General features: G+C 36.8%; 1 protein-coding gene across 6 annotated transcripts in view; it reads right to left on the bottom strand.

Annotated features, from left to right (window-relative positions):
* LOC110456924 (E3 ubiquitin-protein ligase rnf213-alpha-like) overlaps positions 1-21,909 on the bottom strand; it is a 298,096-nt gene that overhangs the window by 205,182 nt on the left and 71,005 nt on the right. For all 6 annotated transcript variants that reach the window (XM_021507988.1, XM_021507990.1, XM_021507991.1 and 3 more), the window contains 9 exons: positions 20,649-20,750; positions 17,518-17,610; positions 16,919-17,093; positions 13,993-14,301; positions 9,416-9,990; positions 8,045-8,198; positions 6,854-7,074; positions 5,296-5,448; positions 621-782 (listed from right to left, as the gene is read on the bottom strand). In XM_021507988.1, the coding sequence (XP_021363663.1) occupies positions 621-782; positions 5,296-5,448; positions 6,854-7,074; positions 8,045-8,198; positions 9,416-9,990; positions 13,993-14,301; positions 16,919-17,093; positions 17,518-17,610; positions 20,649-20,750 (1,944 nt within the window). The remainder of the gene's footprint in view (positions 1-620; positions 783-5,295; positions 5,449-6,853; positions 7,075-8,044; positions 8,199-9,415; positions 9,991-13,992; positions 14,302-16,918; positions 17,094-17,517; positions 17,611-20,648; positions 20,751-21,909) is intronic.

The following is a 21,909-nucleotide window of genomic DNA, read 5'->3' as shown; positions in this document are numbered from 1 at the left end:
TAGGACTAAACCGGCAACTATTTTTGTTGACCTTTGTCCATGGAAGGTCCCTGCAAAATTTCATTGAAATTGGTTCAGGGGTTTTGGAGAAGAAGTCGAAAATGTAAATTGTTTACGGACACACGACGGACGACGACGGACAAAAGGCGATCGCAATAGGTCACTTGAGACTTTGTCTCAGGTGACCTAAAAAACCTATTAAAAGATTTAAACATATGACCCCTGTGACCTTGAAAGTCAAACAAGGACATTGAGTTGAACAGACTTTAATAAAGCCTTTTATCCCATCATGCTTCTGGACAAATATCATTACCCTCCACCTTTTAGTTATTCAGAAGAAGTTGTTTATAGAGTTTAACATATTTGACCCCTGTGACCTTGAATATGGGTGAAGGTCATTCATTTGAACAAACTTGGTAGCCCTTAATTCATCCCAGCATAATACTGGCCAAATATCATGGCTGGACACTGGATGCCGAACGGATGCCAGATGTCGCACCATGGCATAAGCTCACTTGCTTTTTGTGACTTTGTCTCAGGTGACCTAAAGAGGTAAATGTTACTTCAAGTGAAAAACACATCATGAAGACCACCTAGTTAGGTAAACAAAAGATAGTTACCATTGTGAAACGATCTACGTCTTCTTTACCCTTCTCTGCCTTGCCAGCCACCAACATGAGCCGACTCTGTAGGTCATGAAGAAGATCGTAGTGGTAGAGTTTTCTCTGTCTCGCTCCATTCTCATCTTCTGACACATGTAGGCTGATCACATCTTTCAGTTCCTATGGCAACAAAGAGCACAACAATGTATTATATATATTATTCAATTATAACCTTTAGATATATTGACCAAGGACGCAGTCTGAGGTCAATACATCTTTTCTCAGGACGATAAATCAAGGTATCAACCGAAGTTAAAGGCTACAATTGTTTTTACTATTTTCAAAACAGTAATGTAAGCAATCTGAAAAAATAACACAATAAAAAGCTATGGAAGTGGGACGGTGCATCGTTTGGAGACACGTTGTAATTCTATTTTTAGAAACACCCAGTCCTTCAACAAAAATCATGCACTCAAAGTCAATAGCCAATCACTTGTCGGGAATAATATAAAAGAATTATAATATAAAGTATATGTCTAACATGGACTATCAAAGTATATCAAAGTGCCAAGAGCCCTCAGGGATGCTGTGTATGAAGGATTCAAATAATGGAATAAAGGAGGTGGTATATCAGTACAGAATGGCAGTAAATAATTAAGATGTTGTAGAGTAAGGGTCATAATAGCCCATCCCTTAATCATAATTTTCAATAAAAATATATATAACAAGCAGAGTATTGCTAAAACAATACAGGTCTCTTACTGGCTACCATTAGCAGTATAAAAATAAGTATCGATGACCTTGACCAAACAGCCCTGAAATTGAAACTTGTCTGATATTAAATGGTCCTTAATTAGTGTTTCAAATCAATGGAAATCCTTCAAGGAATGAAGCTGCTACAGCGCAGACAATGATCTTTTTAAAAATAATAACAGTGACCTTGACCAGAAAACCCTGCAAACTAAAATTGTCCCGTACGATTATGGGAAAGTTTACGATTATATAAAAAAAAAAAAAAAATGTAAATAGATAATATAAATAAATAATTATGATATTATTATTACGATTTGTTATTACCATGATTAATTATACAAAAAATTAAAACAAGATTGTATTATTTCCAGTGCGTATAATCACGGACTAGTGCAAGTCCCTTGTGTATCGCTCCTTCTCTCGATATTGTAACGAAGGTTAAAGACCTATATAATTATTCAGTTTCTGGTAAATGTCAATAATATGTATATACGGTTTTAATTTTTGATGTTCAATATGTTACTTGTATTATCCTAATCATGCCATTATCTGTATTGGGAAGCTATCTACAAACTCGTTAGGCACAGCTCCCGTCGCATTGTGAAGCTATCTACAAACTCGTTAGGCACAGCTGTTGACGGCTACTTGAGTATAACATTCTCTTTCACTTTCCATTGAGACAAGAAAACTGAAGCCTACTTTATCAAGGCCAGTAATCAACAATCGTTCAACAAGTCGCGAGCATAAAACTACGCAATGATGGACAAGTGGAGAAAACTCTTACACACACACTTTATAGTATTGGAATACGAGGCGTAGTAATTTGAAGTATAGTTCGGAACTTTCACTAATTAAAAACGCTACTGTTAAAGATCTTTACATATTTTCTTTGATTTTTTTGTCTTATACAGATATATTTTACCATATGCATTGATCATATCATGAAGTAATGAACACATTATCTAAAGATCTTTCGCAGAAAGAGATACAGTGTTGTTTGTTTTTTTTGTGAAGAAATTATTCGGTCCAAAAAGTGTAGTAATTTGAGATTGATATAGTTTATGATGCTCACTGGAAAAACTCACCTTTTCGTAATAATTTAACATTTTTTCTTTGATTTATTGATCGTTTTCATATGTATTTCATTATTTTATAGCATTAATCATACCATGAAATAGTCATGACAGCATTTAAAGATCTTCCGCGGAAGAAGAAAGTCTGTTGTTTGGTTTTAATTTGCCCAGGCTTGGCGAGGACCGCTATGAATGCTGTACACAGCATCCAATAAAGTGGGCACTACAGTGACAATGACAGACTGAACAATATAATTGCCGACATATGCATGCCGATTTTATTTTTCAGATACCATTAAAGGAGAATATGGAATGATTTATGGTATTTGGATCTCCCATTTTTTCAGACCTGGTAACTCAACAAGTTGCACTGAGATGAAGAATTGTATGATAATTAAGGAAAAGCCAAATTTAAAATACATGGTAGGCCTATCTCTCATCTGAACCAAATAGCCCAGCAAGCTACTATAAGATGGGGAATAACTCATTGCATCTAATGAAGGAACCCCCCTCCTCTGCTTACAGCTAGGCCAAGTAACCTTTATACTCTCCTCGCAGCATCCTGCCTGGTACATGAATAGGTCTGCGAGCTACTTCGTGGAGGAGTCACTAGTTTCACAAGTTGTGAATAGCCTTTCTTTTATCAGAATATTCATGAAGTACCTGCTTTTAAATATTACCTGTCACACTCAGAAGGTCACTTCACCATGTATGTTTTGTTGTAATGACTGAGCTGCAACTTTTGGTTTTTTGTGCTGAATTGGTTTGTTTCTTAATTTGCTGTGTCGATGAAGATTTGATTCAAACATTTGAAATAAATACATGTTTGTAGTTTGATGTATCTTTATCCTCCAGTCATTTGTAGTTTGATGTATCTTTATCCTCCAGTCATTTGTAGTTTGATGTATCTTTATCCTCCAGTCATTTGTAGTTTGATGTATCTTTATCCTCCAGTCATTTGTAGTTTGATGTATCTTTATCCTCCAGTCATTTGTAGTTTGATGTATCTTTATCCTCCAGTCATTTGTAGTTTGATGTATCTTTATCCTCCAGTCATTTGTAGTTTGATGTATCTTTATCCTCCAGTCATTTGTAGTTTGATGTATCTTTATCCTCCAGTCATTTGTAGTTTGATGTATCTTTATCCTCCAGTCATTTGTAGTTTGATGTATCTTTATCCTCCAGTCATTTGTAGTTTGATGTATCTTTATCCTCCAGTCATTTGTAGTTTGATGTATCTTTATCCTCCAGTCATTTGTAGTTTGATGTATCTTTATCCTCCAGTCATTTGTTCAGTTTAAAAGATCAACTTACTGGATTTGAATCTCAAATAAGGGAAGTTTGCATCCAGAATAATTAGGGACATTTTGACTGACCGTTATATCATACAATTTTGATTCCATATATTTTTCATCCAGTTTTTTTTTTTAAGGTTTTATATAAAACAAGAGGCCAAATGGGCCTGCATCGCTCACCTGGAATTTATCTCATACCGCTAACCTTAAAAGTGGACTTAAATAAAGCTACAGGCAAAATATCAGTGTTGATGACTATAGGCCTTTCAAAGGAACCTGTTAAAATATTTAAACACATTTGACTCCTGTGACCTTGAATATAAGTAAAGGTCATTCATTTGAACAGACTTGGAAGCCCTTCATCCCAGCATGTTACTGGCCCAATATCATCACCCTGGGTCTTTTTGTTATTCAGAAGAAGTCATTGAAAGGTTTAAAACATATTTGACCATTGTGACCTTGAAAATGGGCAAAGGTCATTCATTTGAAAAAGGTTGGTAGCTCTTCATCCAAGCATGCTAATGACCAAATAACATCACTCTGGTCCTTTTGGTTATAAAGAAGAAGTTGTTTAAATATTTCAACATATTTGACATTCTTGTGGCCAGATATCAATATCGTGGACATAGGTTTATATTCATCCCAGCATGTTACTGGCCAAATATATAAGAAAAATTCCTCCAGACACAAACTTAAACTATAACAAGATGGCCCGCCAATATGGTTTAATATGCAACATATAAGAACAAGAGGAACCCTTATGTGAAATTTGAGAAAGATCCCTCACATACTTTTTGAGCAATAGGGCTAAATTACTTTAACTCCTAAATTCGATACGATAAAAATCACCAAAATTTGAAATGTGGAACTAGAATCATCAGGAACCTTTGTGGGAAATTTGAGAAAGCCCCCTCCTGAACATACTGAAAAATAGCGCTAATAAACTAATTTGCAAATTCAAGATGGCTGCCTGTCTGCCATTTTGGTTTTGTCATCAGTCCCAAAAAGCGTTATGCATAACTAGGGATCATGGGGAACCTTCATGTGAAATTTGAGAAAGATCCTTTCAGTTCTTTCTAAGAAATAGCGCTAACAACAATTGTTTAAGGACGGACCACGGACGCAGAGTGATTTGAAATGCCCATCACCTGATGATGATGGTGGGATAAAAATATCACACAAAAACAAACATTGAAAGAAGGCATGCAGAGAACTGTAACCAAGCTATAGGTTACTATAATAATTTTAAAGTATTAACTTAATTTTTGTACCATAATTGTTATAATTGTGTAATTTTTTAGTTCTGCATAACAAATTCATTAAAAGAAGCTTAATTAATGTGGAGAACTAATGTCACCTTACAGCACATTTCCTTGACCTTGACCTTAATGAAGCTGTAGAGATGTCTTTTAAGGTAAAGGCGGAACAACTGCATCAGTTATAATCGCAAAGAGGAATTCTACTCAGAGTGTTTTTTTTTAAATGTGGTATTTCTTCTTTAAAAAGGGCTTAAAAACATTCCACAAAAGTGACAATGGTAATATCATAGATTAACTTGAAAAAGACACTTACAGGTTTTTGTTCCCATTCCTGATTTCCCAAACGACCAACTCGATAAAACCCGGCAGTGTTTATTGCCTCGGTTTGTGCAAGGGAGGTAACTTCAACAGAACCATGAGCTTTTTTCACAGTCTTGAGCCACTCAATTTTTCTGTTGGTATCATGCTGAAACAGACGAGAACTTCTTTTGTTGATTAAATGTCAAATAAGAGGATAATTAAATAAAATTTAAGCCAAATTACTTAATGTTTAGTAACAATACATCCTATATCATTTTAACAAGAGTTAATACAGGGTGGAACAATACATGCCCATCGCCTACTTAACTGACATACTTAACATCCTTCTATTGCATTAATGTATCTAAATGTATAAACACATGGAAATGTAACAAGAAGAAACTAGAACTGTAAGCCAAAGGCTAAGTAAAACAAAGCATTGCAAACAATCCATAGTCTCCCACCAGTAATGATTTCTTTATTCACTGAGCTGTACACTTATTTAAGTATATAGGTAACTGACATACTTTCTGTACTCCCTCCCAACGGCAAAACATACTTGCAAACCAAATCGTGTTAGCCCAGATGAACCAGTTTTGCTGATATCATCCTAGTAGTTAAGGAAGAGTTGTCAGGACAAAGATTTTTAACAAAGCGCCATAACTGTTTACAAAAGGGTCGAAATGAAAACAGTACTAGTACTACCCCGATGCACAACATCAGGGGGTAATTACCATATCTGTAAACTTTCATTGAAATTGGACCATTAGTTTTGGAGACAGACAAAGGGTTTTTTTCAACAAAGGACCAAAACTTCTTTAAAAAGGGTTTGAATGAAAAAGTACTACTTGGATGCACAACATCAGGGGGCAGTAACCCAAATAGAGGACACCAAAGCAAATCCCCAATTCTGCAGGGGGTTCGACCATTAGTCGCCTCCTACATTACATGCAGTCAGGGTAACAGCAGGTGTATTCTTTTCCCAATCTTCCACCTGCAGGGATGTTGCCTAATGCCTACAATATTCCAATGTATATGTGTATACACAATACCTACTGTTTCAGAGATAATATTGGCCATTTCAATAACGTAATTCATCTGTGACCTTTGACCCCAATACCTCGAAAGTTATCAAAATCGATGCATAAACCTAGGAGGAGAAGAAGGTACAATATTTTGTCTACTGACAGACAAAGTGATTCCAGTATACCCTCCCTAACTTCATTGCGGGGGGTATAATTACAAAACGGAAGGTATATATAGTTGAGTTTATAGTGCAATAGTACACAAGCATACTAATTTTCATCAAAATCAAGCAATGGCATAATTTTCAACCACTCAGAAGCCAGGTCATAGTGGCCATTTAAACATTTGCATATAAATGAAATTGAAAGAGAAAGTGAAGAGATAGTGAAAATACACATACAAACTAATTTTGATCAAAATTTGAAATAAACAAATTTTGACCAATAAGATGCCAGTTTAGAGTAACCATCTTTTCTAATCAGAAAACAGATATTGCAGTAGAGTGACAACAAGGCACATTTATAGTTAGAAAACAATATACCTACCAACTTCTTAGGGAGGTTGGGATCAGCGTCCAGTTCTTTCCACACCATCTTACATTTCTTCAGGAAATCTTTATAGCCTATGTCATCTGTGAGGTTGAAGATGAGTGGAGCGTATCCCGTGGTGGCGGAGTGTAAACACCGCACCTTGGCAATCTCTATATCTCCTTCTCCAGCAGAGATACTTGCCAAATCCACAAACACTTTCAGTTCCTTCAAACCAGCTAAAACCAGAAAAATCAAATTAAAAACTGTTGATCGAGTAAAACAGTAAGTTGGAGTAGTAAATGAGAAAGTGTGGGAACCTTTTTTCTCAATGAATGAAAATAGTCAAGCTTACATAAAAACATTCCATTTTATTTTTGGTTCCCTTAGCAAGAAAAAATGGCTCTTCCCAAAGCTTAAAGAGATATGCTTGTACATACTTAACTAAAAAAACACTTTAGGCAAAATGTATATGGATAAATTGGCACAAAGAACAATTATTATCAAGTTTCGATATGAATATTTGGCACTATATTGTCCAATTAATGTTCAGTTTTGCACACTTCTTTATTTTTTACTTCTATAAGTCCCTTTGGGAATCTTGATTCGGTTATGTAAAGCCGCTGACTTTGTATCCAATAATAACTGATGGTATTTTAATATATGATCGCCATGTTCTCGAACACAATGATCCACTAAGATCCTCTTTCATTTCATTGTCGGTGTAGCACAATCCTCTTCAATCTTCCATTTTCAAATCGCTAAATCTAATATATTTTCTTCTCATTTTAAATAATATCAAAAGACCAAAGGCCCCAGAAAACATTGGGTTGTAAAATAATTTGCTGTGTATGATTTAGGAAAGGGTTTTGTGTTATTTCAGCCTTGTATACTCAAATGGCTAAGGCTATTGGACTAGCTAGTATATGCTCCTATCTAGTAATGGGGCTAGCCAAACATCTGATATCCTGATCATCGCCCTATTGAATTTTTTTAAACCTCTGAATGTTAGCATCATGTTTGCAAGAAATTATATAAAATGGCGTCTTATTAAATAAATTCTACACTCTGCATTATTTGTGCCTGCTCTGGTTCCCTGTATCGGGATACCCAGTGTGAGAACCGTGAATATATATAATATTTGACCTTGACCACAATAACCCAAAAGATGCAAAGATGAATAATTAAATCAACCGACATAAAACTTACATGGCATCGACTCCTTCAACCAGAGTATAAGTGGTTCACATTTGATGAACTCTTTCAGACACTCAATATGGCGTTCGTCTACACCCCTGAGGACAGCACAGGTCTGCTCCAGGGATTGGTCCAGGGTATTCATGGCTATGTTTGTTCCACTCATCTGCAGAGATTATTTGGAGAAAGAATCATTATAGAAACCATTAGTCCACAAAATTGTTTTCCAAAGGAATTACACAAGAGCAGCTGTACCATAGCTGTACATTGGGTATCCCAGAGGGATCTTGGTGCCCACTATCATAGGATTCATTAGTTCTATGTAAGGGTGATTATAAAGTTTTGTCATGTAAACAGTCAATGCTTCTTGTGCTTCAGAGGCTGAAGTCAAATGTAAAACACCAGGTCACATAGACCTACTTTTGGAAATATGAGGGGAAAAAAGATACGATTCCCTGGAAAAATTGTTCCTAAATTGAGATGATACAAATGAAATAATACATAGGAAGTGCACAACTACATGATGACAGGGGCTCGCAATCATATCTGTAAAGTTTTTGTGAAATTGGCCTACTAGTTTAGGAAGAGTGGTTGGGGCAATAACTCTGTAAAAAAAATGGTTGAAATAGAAAAAATCTATCTAGATGAACAACATCACAGGGTATATTATTTATCATATCTGAAAACTTTTGGTGAAATTGGGCCAGTAGTTTTAGAGGAGTTGTCTGGACAAGGTTTTTTGGACAGCAGATCCAGACAGGATGATTCCAATATGCCAGCCCTTGTTGCGGGGGATATAATAACAAACTTCAACAGTCAAATACAAGAATGCCTGATCGTTGGCCATCGTTTCTCCCCCAATTAAAATCAAAATGAAACATACATAACTAAGAACTATGTCAAGAAGAGGCTATAGGAACTTTGAAGGATTCCTCTAATATTTTCTGGGAAAATATGTGATAACAAACTTTAACTGCCACAATCCAACATGGCCACCTGGCAGCCATCTTCTTTCAATCAGTCTCAAAATAAAACATCCACAACTAAGGACCAAGGGAAACCTACATATAAACTTTGAGAAAGGTTCAAGGGTGATGACACTGAACTGGGACAGGATGGGATAGAACAGCAAAGACAAAAATAGCAAGATAAAATAGGAATTACATTATATATAAGCCCGGGCAGACCTTATCCTATGGATTGGTGTGCTAAATGCAGCGAGCAGGGAAATTACATAATATGAACATACGATTTAGTGAAAACTTTTCTTCAAGTTAACACTGTCATATTTCTGTCTCTTTAGAAGAAGAAAAATCCGGAATTGATAGAAAAAAATGAGTCAGGATGCTAATCATCAAATAAACCTGATAAGTTGAAACTTACGACAGATGTGATCAGCTGGATAGGTGTAAAGTCTCCCTTCAGGTCATACTTGTCCACCACCTTCAATATGATCTCTGCTCCTTTTACAGAGTTTGCGAGATCTCTGAAAAGCTGGATCTGATCCATACGTTCCTGTATCCAGAGTCCATTTTCCTCCATCAAGGAAAATTCCTTTCCCAGTCTTTGATAATCCATATCTCCAAATACATCTTTAAATTCATCAAATTTCATGGATCCATCTTGGAGATTTTTAGTGACTCTGTTCCACCAATTCTTGGTGGGCTGCCACACCAGTTTCAACATTTCGTCAATTGTCAATGATCCAGTTTTCTGTTTGGTTGCCCTCTGTCCAGTTTTGTCCCACATGACAGTAAACACATTACTTTGTAGGCAGTGCCCCATATGTGGTATCAGATTCATGATATCCATATCTAACCCAAAGACAGTCACTTCTGGTTGGTACTGATCAAGGTGAGCTATTTCCTCCAGTTTTCTTGGCTTACACAGCTGTACCAATGGCAAACACTCTACTCTTTTCAGGTCCTCCTGGATTGTTAAAAGTGTTTTGCAATCAACTGAAAAACAAAAATCAACATATATAGCAACATGTGATCATTACCTAAATGAGTCAATCCCCATAAGCCCTGTACACAAAATTTGGTTACTCCAGGTGAAATAGTATAGAAGATGTGCCCCAGACAAACATTTTCAAAGTGAAAGGTCCAGTCATAGCTCACGGTGACCTAATTATTGCTCTCTGCCATCCCTAGATGTCCATGTAGTTTGTCCATCAAATCTGATTACTCCAGGTGAAATAGCATAGAAGATATGCCCTGGACAAACAATTTCAAAATTGAAGGTCAAAGGTCAAGTCATAGGTCACAGTGACCTAATTCTTGCACTCGCCAATATGTTCTCGTACACCAAAATTGGTTACTCCGGGTGAAATATTATAGAAAATGTGCCCCGGACTAACATTTTCAACAGTGAAGGTCAAGTCATTGGTCACAGTGACCCAATTCTTGCACTCTGCACTTTGCTATCCCCAGATGTCCTTGCACACCAAATCTGGTTACTCCAGGTGAAATAGTATATAAGATATGCCTGGACAATTTTTTTCAAAAGTTAATGTCAAAGGTCAATGCAAAGGTCACAGTGAGGTCATAGTGACGTTTTTCCTGCACTCTGCCATCCCCAGATGTCCTAGTACACCAAATCTTGTTACTCCAGGTAAAAAAGTATAGAAAATAAGTCCTGGCCAGACTTCTCAGACGGACGGAGAGCAAGTGTATAGTCCTATAGTATAGAAAAATATTAAAACTTTACCAAAATCCTATCGATGTATCCGTTATTAAGGACTTTGCTAAATATGAATTGCATCAAAATAATATCGAAGAAAAAAAATTGGCCTTAGGTTTAAACTGATATGTCAAAGCTGTGCCTTTTAGAAATGATTGGAAGAAATTTTTATATTTTTTGGTTCAGCACAGTGCGGGCGCCATTAAAGTAAGAGGAAGGGAGATCACTCTGTGACACTATCATCGAGATATGGGTCTCTTGAGGAAAGGGTAGGCAGGAATTTTTTAATCCTTTGTTTTTGGGCTACAAAGATTGGTGTAGGTATTGAATATGCATACTTAAGTTATGGTAATTATTACTGAAATGAAATGATAAATTTCCACACCAACAGTAATTAATAATTGGTTAATGTGCTAGCTGTACTTGTGACGTTTGACCATCATAGTCAACTGTGATGGAAAACTGTACTTATATATGCCACTTGTGAGCGTTGATGCAGTTTGTCTCCTTGCTGTCATGCATGTGCTAGCTAAACAAGAGGCCCAGAGGGCCTGTATTGCTCACCTGGATACCAAAGCAATCATGGCAAAATATTCTCTGAGTGAGATCAAGGTAATATGCCAGACCCCAAGGCCAATCCTTGTAGCATATCTGCATTAGAGTTTTCATGCCCAGCAATTTTATGTATGGTTATGGGGTGGGGATCTCAACTGTTTCCAAGCTTTGACTCAGAAACTAGGTCCCTAGGGTTGTGGCCAGACCCCAGGATCAATTCTAATATCATGACTGCATTTGTCTCTTTTTGCCCAGCATTTGTATATATAGTTTTGGGGTGGGGATCTCAACCGTTTCAAAGTTATGACCCAGGGGTTAAGTCTCCAAGGGTGAAGCAGTCCCCAAGGCCATCCTGGAAGCATATGTGCAATCATCTCTTTATACTCAGCAATTGTATATATCGTTATAGGCTGGGGATCTCAACCATTTCCAAGTAATACATTTTTTTGACCCCACCCCTCAGCCCCTGGGGTCAGCCCCACCATTTGTATAATTTTGAATCCCTGCCTCCCATGAATGCTTCCGACCAAATATGATCAATATCCATGGCATAGTTCTACAGAAGAAATCGTTTATAGCAATATAGCCAAATTGCCTCCTTTTTGGCCCCGCCCTCAGCCCCCTGGGGGTCAGCCCCACCATTTGTACGATTTTGAATCCCCACCACCTAGGGATGCTTCCAGTCAAATATGGTTGATATCCACTTCTTAGTTCCATGGAAGAAGTTGCTTAAAGCAATATTGCCAAATTGCCCCCTTTTTGCCCCGCCTCTCAGCCCCCTGGGGGGTCAGCTCCATCATTTGTACAATTTTGAATCCCTGACACCTATAGGGATGCTTCCAGTCAAATATGGTTCAGATATCCAATACTTAGTTCTAGAGAAGAAGTCGCTTAAAGCAATATAGCCAAATTGACTCCTTTTGGCCCCGCTCCTCAGCCCCCTGGGGGGTCAGCCCAACCATTTGTACAANTATAGCCAAATTGTCCCCTTTTTGCCCCGCCCCTCAGCCCCCTGGGGGGTCAGCCCCATCATTTGTACAATTTTGAATCCCCACCACCTAGGAATGCTTCCAGTCAAATATGGTTGATATCCACTTCTTAGTTCCAGAGAAGAAGTTGCTTAAATCAATATAGCCAAATTGACCCCTTTTGGCCCCACCCCTCAGCCCCCTGGGAGGTCAGCCCCACCATTTGTACAATTTTGAGTCCCCACCACCTAGGGATGCTTCCAGTCAAATATGGTTGATATCCACTTCTTAGTTCCAGAGCAGAAGTTGCTTAAATCAATATAGCCAAATTGACCCCTTTTGGCCCCGCCCCTCAGCCCCCTGGGAGGTCAGCCCCACCATTTGTTCAATTTTGAATTCCCTCTTCCTAGGGATGCTTCCAGTCAAATTTAGTTGAATTCCAATCAGTGGTTAAGAAGAAGAAGTCGTTTAAAGGAATTGTTGACGGACGGATGGACGGACAAACGACGACGGACGACGGACAACGGACGCAACGGTATGGCATAATCTCACATTGGTCCTTCGGACCAGGTGAGGTAATAATGTTTAGGCCCCAACTATGTATATCATTCTATCAGTACAGAATAAAAAAAACATTGACCATGCATCACAGACAGATGACACATGAGTATACTCAAGATTATACTGATGTCAACTCTAATTGTTCAAACTCTGTTGAAATCTGTCATATGATTTTGGGTAATTCGAACAGGATTGACATTATTCATTTAATTTGTTTTATATGACTGTAGGTTCACTGTATGTTTGAGACAGGTTAATAATATCATATATGGTGGTCCTAGTTGTCATATACGATCATTCACTCACATTGATCTATTATAATTTGATTTTAAGCTTGAAATATATTTCTTAAATGGTGACCATGGCAGCAACAATAAATTTTGACCGACCGAAAAAACTACAACACTTTGTCTGGACATTCAGTAGATCATCCCTACAAGTTTTGTGTTTAATCATACCATTAGAACTTCAGTTTAAGTTTTAGTAGCCACATTGTATTTAATAATTAAATATCAAATGCTTGCTAATGAAGGTTGAAATTGGAAAATACTTTAATCAACACTAAACACTCATGCCTTTTGTAAATCATTTAAATATTTACATCAGAAAACACCAAAATTTAACAAACTTCAGGCTTAGAAAACACAAAATTTCAAATGTGAAGATTAACCTTTTTTTTCCCAATACCCTCAAAGCTGACAAATTATATAATGATGTCAAATTATGCTGATATAAGGTAAATTTTGCCTCAGCAACAAGAACCCTATATCCCTTGATCAACTTTATTGCAAAAGGATATTTACTATTCCACTAAAATAACAACATTTCATTTCAACAGATTTTATTGACATGGTGTTATGGTCAAATGGATCGAATAACAGGCAATATAAATTCTTTCCATAGGTGGCTAGAGTGGTGGCTAGAGTGTTACAAGAATATTATAGAACTTAAGCTAAATATATTGTATAGATATTTTGAAATGAAAATACATCAATGTAAACGAAAAAATGTAATTAAAGGGAAGTAACTCACTTTTGATTACTTACAATACAACATAGGACATACACACACCGACACAGACACACAAACAAAACATAAATATAGTTATTAATTATCATAATTACACATGTACACATGAGTTACATTTAACATTCCATACAGTTAGGTAAATAGACCAAAATAACAATATCTTACCTTCAATTCTGCTGCACATGTTTAAAAACACAGCCACATGTTCAGACGCTTTTTTGAATGCCTTTAGTTCCTTGTATCTGAGGTCCACCATTTGTCTGATGTACGTGTCACCAATTGTTTTCTTGTCTTTCTCAAACATTATTTTCACCAGTCTTTCAAACATGTCAAAGTTTTTTGCAATGACATGCAAATCCTCCACCAAGATTGTGCCATCCTTTAGCCGTTCCATTTTGTCCAGAATGGCTGACACAGCTTGCGTGAATTTTATGTTACAGTCTTCACTCAAATGGTCAGACTTGTCAGTAACATCTGTGGGAATATAGAATGTCTTACATATACTGACAAATAGAAATGTATTTGTTCTAAACAAGAGGCCAAAGTAGGGTCTGTATCCCTCACCAGTTCCTTTTAAGTGCAACAGACAATACGGTAAACCTTCAGTCAGTTTGAATAGGCAGATAGTTCAAACACTCTTTTTGAATAATAAAAATAATAATTTTCAGTCTTGTGATAGTTCGAACCCTGCTGGGTTTATATTAAAAAGAATAATGCTGGGCTGAATTGATTTTATTAGATATTATTGCAGGGTAAGTCCTGAGTGAGTTTCCTAGAATAAATATTCAGTACTGTGCATACAGACCATCATTTGCACCAAAACCAGTGTTGCAGTGGCGATGAATTGAACTTGTAAAATGACAGATTGTTTCACCCCAATTAATCATGTTTAACGAGGCCACACTCCCAGTGAGGATTATTTGAGGAGAAACAAAGACTTGTGTTTCCATACAGCTAGGTCAACTATTACATATGTCTCAGAGGGGTTACTGGTATTGCCAGCTTCAGTTTCATTCTTCGTAGTGCTGGCAGATTTACACTTGTTTGTCTTGGGATAGAACATTTCTCTCATCTTTTTAATCGTTAATCTTTCCTTCGACTTACTATAATTGTGACTTTTTACCATGGACTATGTGGCCGTATTATGTAGGTAATCAATTTTTTCTCTGATTAATTACATGGCTACAATCACGTTATCTACAGTCTTTAATTATCACTGAACTTTCGCCATCTTTGATTATATTTGTTGTTCAATCTCATAGTACGGTGAATCATACAGTAGGAACGCTGCTTTGCTAATTAGATATATATGTAAGTGTGAAGTAATTATATATATGTAAGTGTGAAGTAATTATATATATGTAAGTGTGAAGTAATTATATATATGTAAGTGTGAAGTAATTATATATATATGTAAGTGTGAAGTAATTTATAATATATATGTAAGTGTGAAGTAATTATATATATGTAAGTGTGAAGTAATTATATATATGTAAGTATGAAGTAATTATTCAAACTGCACCTCCTTTCAACTCTACACCATATTCTATTGACATACTATCATATTGGAGCAAGTTAATCAACCGTAGCTGTGTTCTGTGAGGCCTGTGGCATGTGTTATGCTTGTAATACTGACTGAGGGTCTTTCCATCATTGGCTCCTAAATGAGTTTGCAAAGCTACCAGGAAGGCACAGTAGGATCCTGAATCGTTAGGAAATTGGACAATTAATAGACTGCAGGAAGAACTGGGATGTTTGAATGTATCATATCGGGTAGGTGCTTATAGACATTTGTGAAAAAATCAAGGATGCCAAAGCTGGGCTTGACAGTATGGAAATGTGCAATACCATGATCCCTCGGGAGGTGTTCGATCCCAAATAACTGCATGATGGTCGTCACTCAGAATCTCACTAATTAACAAATTCAGTGGAAAGTGTTTCAACCTTACAGGACTGTTACAACAGACTAGAAAACAGATTGGAAAATCAAAAACAACCAGTTCAGCGCTGCATTCCGACTGCCGCTGCAGGGAAGGAAAGTCAGAATATTAACCTGGCCTACCTAATCCATGTGTCCGAATTCAACCTGGCCTACCTAATCCATGTGTCCGAATTCAACCTGGACGCTGTATATAGAAGATTCACAGCTGACTCCCCTTCTACTACAAGTGAGAGTAGAATACACAGACTTTCAAGCTTGAATGATTTCAATGAATAGGATGTCCATTGATAGATATTCCACTCCCATATGTTTATACCACAAACCATTGTTCTTTTTTAACAATATAGAGTAGCTGGCCACAGGCTAACCTCTCCCTTTTTGCTGAGTATATATAATACAGCTGTTAACTGCCAGAAAACTTACAAAGCCTTTACAAGTCTTCTCCAATCTCCAAAATACCAGTTATGAAATGTTGATTATTATGGAATTACAACATGTCCTACTCCTCATGATCCTTAACAAAAACTTATTTCTGTTAAACCTTTTTCACCTCTTTTTAATAGGGTCTTAATTTTTGTATCACCAAACTGCCTTCACATAATCATAGTTCCAATGAAGTCGTAATTATTTCCCACTTGAAACAAGCATTCTATGATTATTTCTAATACATGTCCCCTACTGGTGCCCCAACAGATACAGAAAACAATCAGAGTCAGCATCCTTTTTACATGAATGGCGAACCATCAGAATACTTAAACCAAAACTTTAATCTGCAGATTTTAGCCAACAAAGAAGGTAAGTCAAAAACATGTAAAAAAAAATAAAAAAAAGGTAATATCTTTTCCAGTGATAATCAACAGCAATAAGCAAATATACAATATTCAGAAGCTCAGAATTTATGAGCTGGCAGATAGATACATACATATAATCCTAAACCCTTATATGATACATCATAGTACTAAGTAAATATTCATTGACATAAATAGTTATGAAAACAAACTTTTCATCTTTATTTTATCTTTGGAACTTCTTTGAATGACACTGACATCAAAAATGATGCACATTATATAATTTATATTAGTGAGTGACACATGTACAGTGTCAAATGTTGGTGAAGAAAACAGCAATAAAAGAGTTAATTATACATACAGAACATTTCCACAAAGTGTCTGAAGGGTGGCCAATTCAATGCATGGGCAAATAGTTCCTCATTGTTCAGCTTTGTCCATTGTTTCTCCAGCACATCAGACAAAAGTTTTCTGTACCGACCATTGGCCACTGTGTCTGAGTGATAACCTGTCATTGTTGATCCTTTGTCCAATACCTTTGATGGAAAAAAAGGTTGCTCGTGTACGAAGGTTGTTTTTTCATCTTAAAACGCTGAATTTTGTTTTAGTCAAATGTCAATACATTAGTATCTAGCAATGAATATCTAGAGTAAATGTGAAGGGTTTTAATTGGATCAAACACCATAAGCAGTCAGTTAGTTTCTTGGAAACTCTCCAACAGAAAGGCATCAAAGTTCCTCAAGCTGCCAATTAGACAAAAACCTATGTGACTCAAATTTGCTTAACAGTAGACAGGAGGCTGGTTAAATCTTTACAAAAGGCTGGTGAAACTTTTGGATATTTTTGTTTATTTTTATTTTTTATCAGGGACCAAAGTTTGAGGTGGACATTTTTGAGGTATATTGCAGAATTAACAATGGAGGTTAAAAACAGGGCATATTTAAAAAAATACAAACATACCTTAAATGCAATCTCAGACAGAATATCTTGAACATCATCGCCATAAATATCCACGCATTCACAATACACCGTAAGCAAACTGTCACAATTTGTCTGCAAAAAAATATTCAATCATGACATTTCAATATTGTTTGATAACGAACAAATAGAAAACACTTAATGTTAAATATTGTTTTTCTGTAAACAGGAGACCCATAAGGCCTGCACTATTCACCTGGTTTTTTTAGTCTGAACCTTTAAAGCCCTCAGGTGATCTACATAAATCTTCCTTTATGCATGCAACAACTAATCCAAGGTCCCAAAGACCAAGGATCGATGATAGATATACATTGTGTGTATATGATTATAGGGATGGCAGGCAGGACCCTGAGGGCAGTCACAGTAGCATAAGTCAATAATAAGTGTATATGTTTCTTCGTGCCTACTAATTATATATATGGCAACTGGGTGGAGATCTCAACCTTTTAAATGTTGTGACCAAGGGAGTTAATCCCTAAGGGATATGACCAGATCCCAGGGACATCATCCTTGTAGCATGGATGTATTCATTCCTATTATATGCCCACTATGTGTGGACCTATGTATGTGGTTTTATTTTGGGGATCATAAAAACTTTTAAATGGTACAGGAGTGCATTCCTCTGAGCCTTTCTAAAGGTCATACCAACTACATTTCCCAAAAAATGATCTCTTAACCCAATAAATTAAAATGGTAGCAATATCTGTGCAATCATTCAGGATGAGTAGCCTTTTTAAGATTTAAATTTCTAATTTTTCCCCATATTTGGCCAAATTATTGGCCAATTTTATGCCCCATCATACAGAGTCAATAAAGAAGTTGTATTAACTTCAATTTATAAAAATATGACCTTGCCCTCTTGGTGCTTCAGATACAGGACAAGAGATCCCAGAGGGATCTTGGCGCCCACCTTTGTACCGTCTTCATTAGTTCTTTGTCAGTTCGATCTTTTCTCTTCTTTCCTCTAATCTGTTTGATCAAGTCATGTTAACAATAAATGCACCTTGAGGTAACTTTTGATCTAAACTTAATACTGATGTGTATGAAAGCCAACCTTCAAAGTGAGTTTGTCATTTCACATATTTACTAGTACAGTACTTAATGTGAAAGAAATAGAATCGATCATTGCAATATGAGAAAGATCTGTTTAGTTCTTCTTTTAATCCATTTTGTTTTTATGATCAGTCTCAAAATATAACATACACAACGAGGGATCAAGGGGAACCTACATTTAAAATTTGAGAAAGATCCCTCCCGTACTTCCCGAGAAATAGCGATAACAAACTTTCACTATCAAAATCCAAGATGGCTGCCTGTCGGCCATGTTGTTTATCCGATCAGTCTCAAAAAAATGCCCTGCACAGCTAAGGACCAAGGGGAACCTATATATAAAATTTGAGAAAGATCCCTCTGGTACTTCTTGAGAAATAGCGATAACAAACTTTCACTATCAAAATCCAAGATGGCTGCCTGTCGGCCATGTTGTTTATCCGATCAGTCTCGAAAAAATGCCCCGCACAGCTAAGGACCAAGGGGAACCTGCATATAAAATTTGAGAAAGATCCCTCTTGGACTTCTTGAGAAATAGCGATAACAAGAACTGTTTATGGACGGACGACGGACGGACGACGGATCACGGACGCAGGGTGATTTGAATAGCCCACCATCATCTGTGGGCTAAAAAGTAAGCTTTTGATGATTAAACTGCCTCATTTTGGCTTATTTAGGCGTTTGTCATCAACAAACGTACCCCATTGTACAATATTGGACTTCCTGGTCCTACTTATGTTCAATTCTAAAATTTGGTTACAATCAAGCCCTTCAAGACAGGTAGTCTTTTGGATGCAAAAATCCACTAATTTCCCCTTAATGGGCCCTGCATGCCCCTCAGCCCAAATGGGGATGGGGAGGCACACCCTTTGTTTATACCACATTTGATTTTCCTGTCCATGTATGCATTAAAGCAAATTTGGTTCTAATACAATAAGTCCTTCAGGAGATGTAAGTGGTTTTTTTTATCTATTCCCAGTTCCAAGACAACTTAATTTTTCAGCCATTACTGATATCATTGCGTTATGCTCACTTATGCTCTCTGCACCCCTGGAATATGTCATAGCGAAATTGAAGGCACCCGGCTAGAAATATATTTGACTGGTCTCGGATAAAAATAACTGACCGATCGCTTTGCTGATACCTGTCCTTTGAAGATTACAGACGAGCGACACCTGACTTCAAGGTGGCTCAAACTGAGCCTTTGATTTTGCTATGACATATTCCAGGGGTTACGCTCACTTCTGCTCTCTGCTTCCCTGGAGTATCGAGGATGCCAAAATGCCAAAATACCTGAAAGTACTAATGGAATCATATAGGCCTTACAGTTCTGTAGAAGATGTCATTTAAAGAGAAACTAAACAACAGACATAATGACAGCCAGATATGCATCCGCATGCCTGATGACGAATGCAGGATTGTGCCATCACAAAAACTCCTAAGACTCACAGAATGTATACCCTCACTGAGCTTTTGACCATTAGAGTAACAATGTGAATATATCAAGTTTCATATAACCTCAACAAAGAATGAGTGATATTATATTTAGCAGATGTAATTAGGAACATTCACTGTCTTAATGCACACAAAAAATCTGCATAATTTAAAAGTTACATTCTGAAAACAAAATTGAGGATATGAATTCTGACCATTTAGGGTTAAAGTCATACATACATGTCTTACTAAATAATGCTTACGGGTGTAGTACACTCTGTACAGACGTTAGTCTTTAGACTTAAGCAACTTCTTCTCAGTAACCAAAAGGCCTAGGGTGATGATATAAGCTACCTGGAGTCATCTTGTCATAATAGTTGTGTCAACTGTTCAGTTATAAGTCCAGACAAGCAATTCTGTGAATTGACCTTTAATCCTTTGCTGCAACATTAACCTTGATAATACATACACTAAAGATCACAGATCTCAGAAACAATGTTCAGCAGCTACTAAGTGACAATGAATAACTCCCTTAACTCTGTTGGGGATATAACACAATACTGTAACAAATGATACTAGGCACTGAGGTATATACCTTTTTCTGCACATTTTAAAACAATGATATTTACCTTCTCAGCAATGATTTTCTTGAGCTTGCTCCTTGTTTCATCTATGTACTCTTCTCTCATTTTTCCAGGGGGCAAGTCAATTTTCAGAAAGGAATCCCATATCTAGTGTATATTATCAGAAATACAAATAAAGACAAATCCTATATACATATATATGTAAAAAGTGCAAAATGTAAAGTTGTGTATATTTGTAAGTTTCTTTTATTATGCAATTAATATAAATAAATATCAATGAAATTCCATGTTTTAAAAAAAATATTATCATTATTATTTAAGCAATTCATAACCATCTGACACCGACAATCACCATGAACATGGGCAAGTCCAAAGAATGGACAGGTCAGTATGGGCCCCGCTGTAAGCACCAAGCAAAAGCTTAAGAATTTTTTGAACCACTTTTGCATGTCTGCATATATTTCAGAAAGTCTGGCCTTCTGTTAGGGCCTTATATGATGTATTTTTACAGTATATTCCCAATTCTATTTTTTAGTAACAGAAACCTTGACCTTAGGAACTTTTTAAACCCCTATTGCACATCTGCACATCACAGTAATAATAATAATGATAATTTGAGGTTCTTATATACCGCTTTACCACAACCTAGTTTGTAGGTCCTCTCAAAGCGGTTCATAAATTATTATCCGTGGTTATAGGGCCTTTGCAACCAGCCAATATCTCTCTCAACTCCTTGGGGAGCATACAGCCGGTGCTGCCATTTCAGCGCTCACAACTGGCATTCAACATTTCTAGCACTGCCCAACCACATACTCCTTTACAGCTGATAGACTGGAACAAGCGGAGTTAAGTATCTTGCTCAAAGATACAACACAGTGATGTGCCGTGACACGCAACCCTTCGCTCAAGAGCCCGGCGTCCTACTACTAGACTACTGTGCCTCCTACAGTGTATCACCATGTGAAATTTCAGAAATTTTGGCCATCTAGCTCATAATATAATCGCCGGAAACAAAAGTGCTGACGAACAGACGGATGGATGGACAGACACCTTGATTACTATTGGGCACCTGCATTTTGTGGGGCCCTAATAAATTAGTTTTCTTTTCAGTAAGAAACATCTTATACGAAAGGTTCTTAAGAAATTAGTTCTCTATTATGTAAGACATGTATATACCAGGTGACTTAAGAAATTTATTCTCCATACAGTAAGATATGTGTCACACCAAAGGACATTAGAGATTATTCCAATGCCGTAAAATGTTGCTATACTTTATGGTGTCACAAGATGAGTCCATGCTAGGGAA

Source organism: Mizuhopecten yessoensis, unplaced genomic scaffold (assembly GCF_002113885.1).
Source record: "Mizuhopecten yessoensis strain PY_sf001 unplaced genomic scaffold, ASM211388v2 scaffold8949, whole genome shotgun sequence".
Lineage (NCBI taxonomy): Eukaryota > Metazoa > Mollusca > Bivalvia > Pectinida > Pectinidae > Mizuhopecten > Mizuhopecten yessoensis.
The sequence above is the reverse complement of the archived record's forward strand: the minus strand, read 5'-3'. Positions and strand labels throughout refer to the sequence as shown.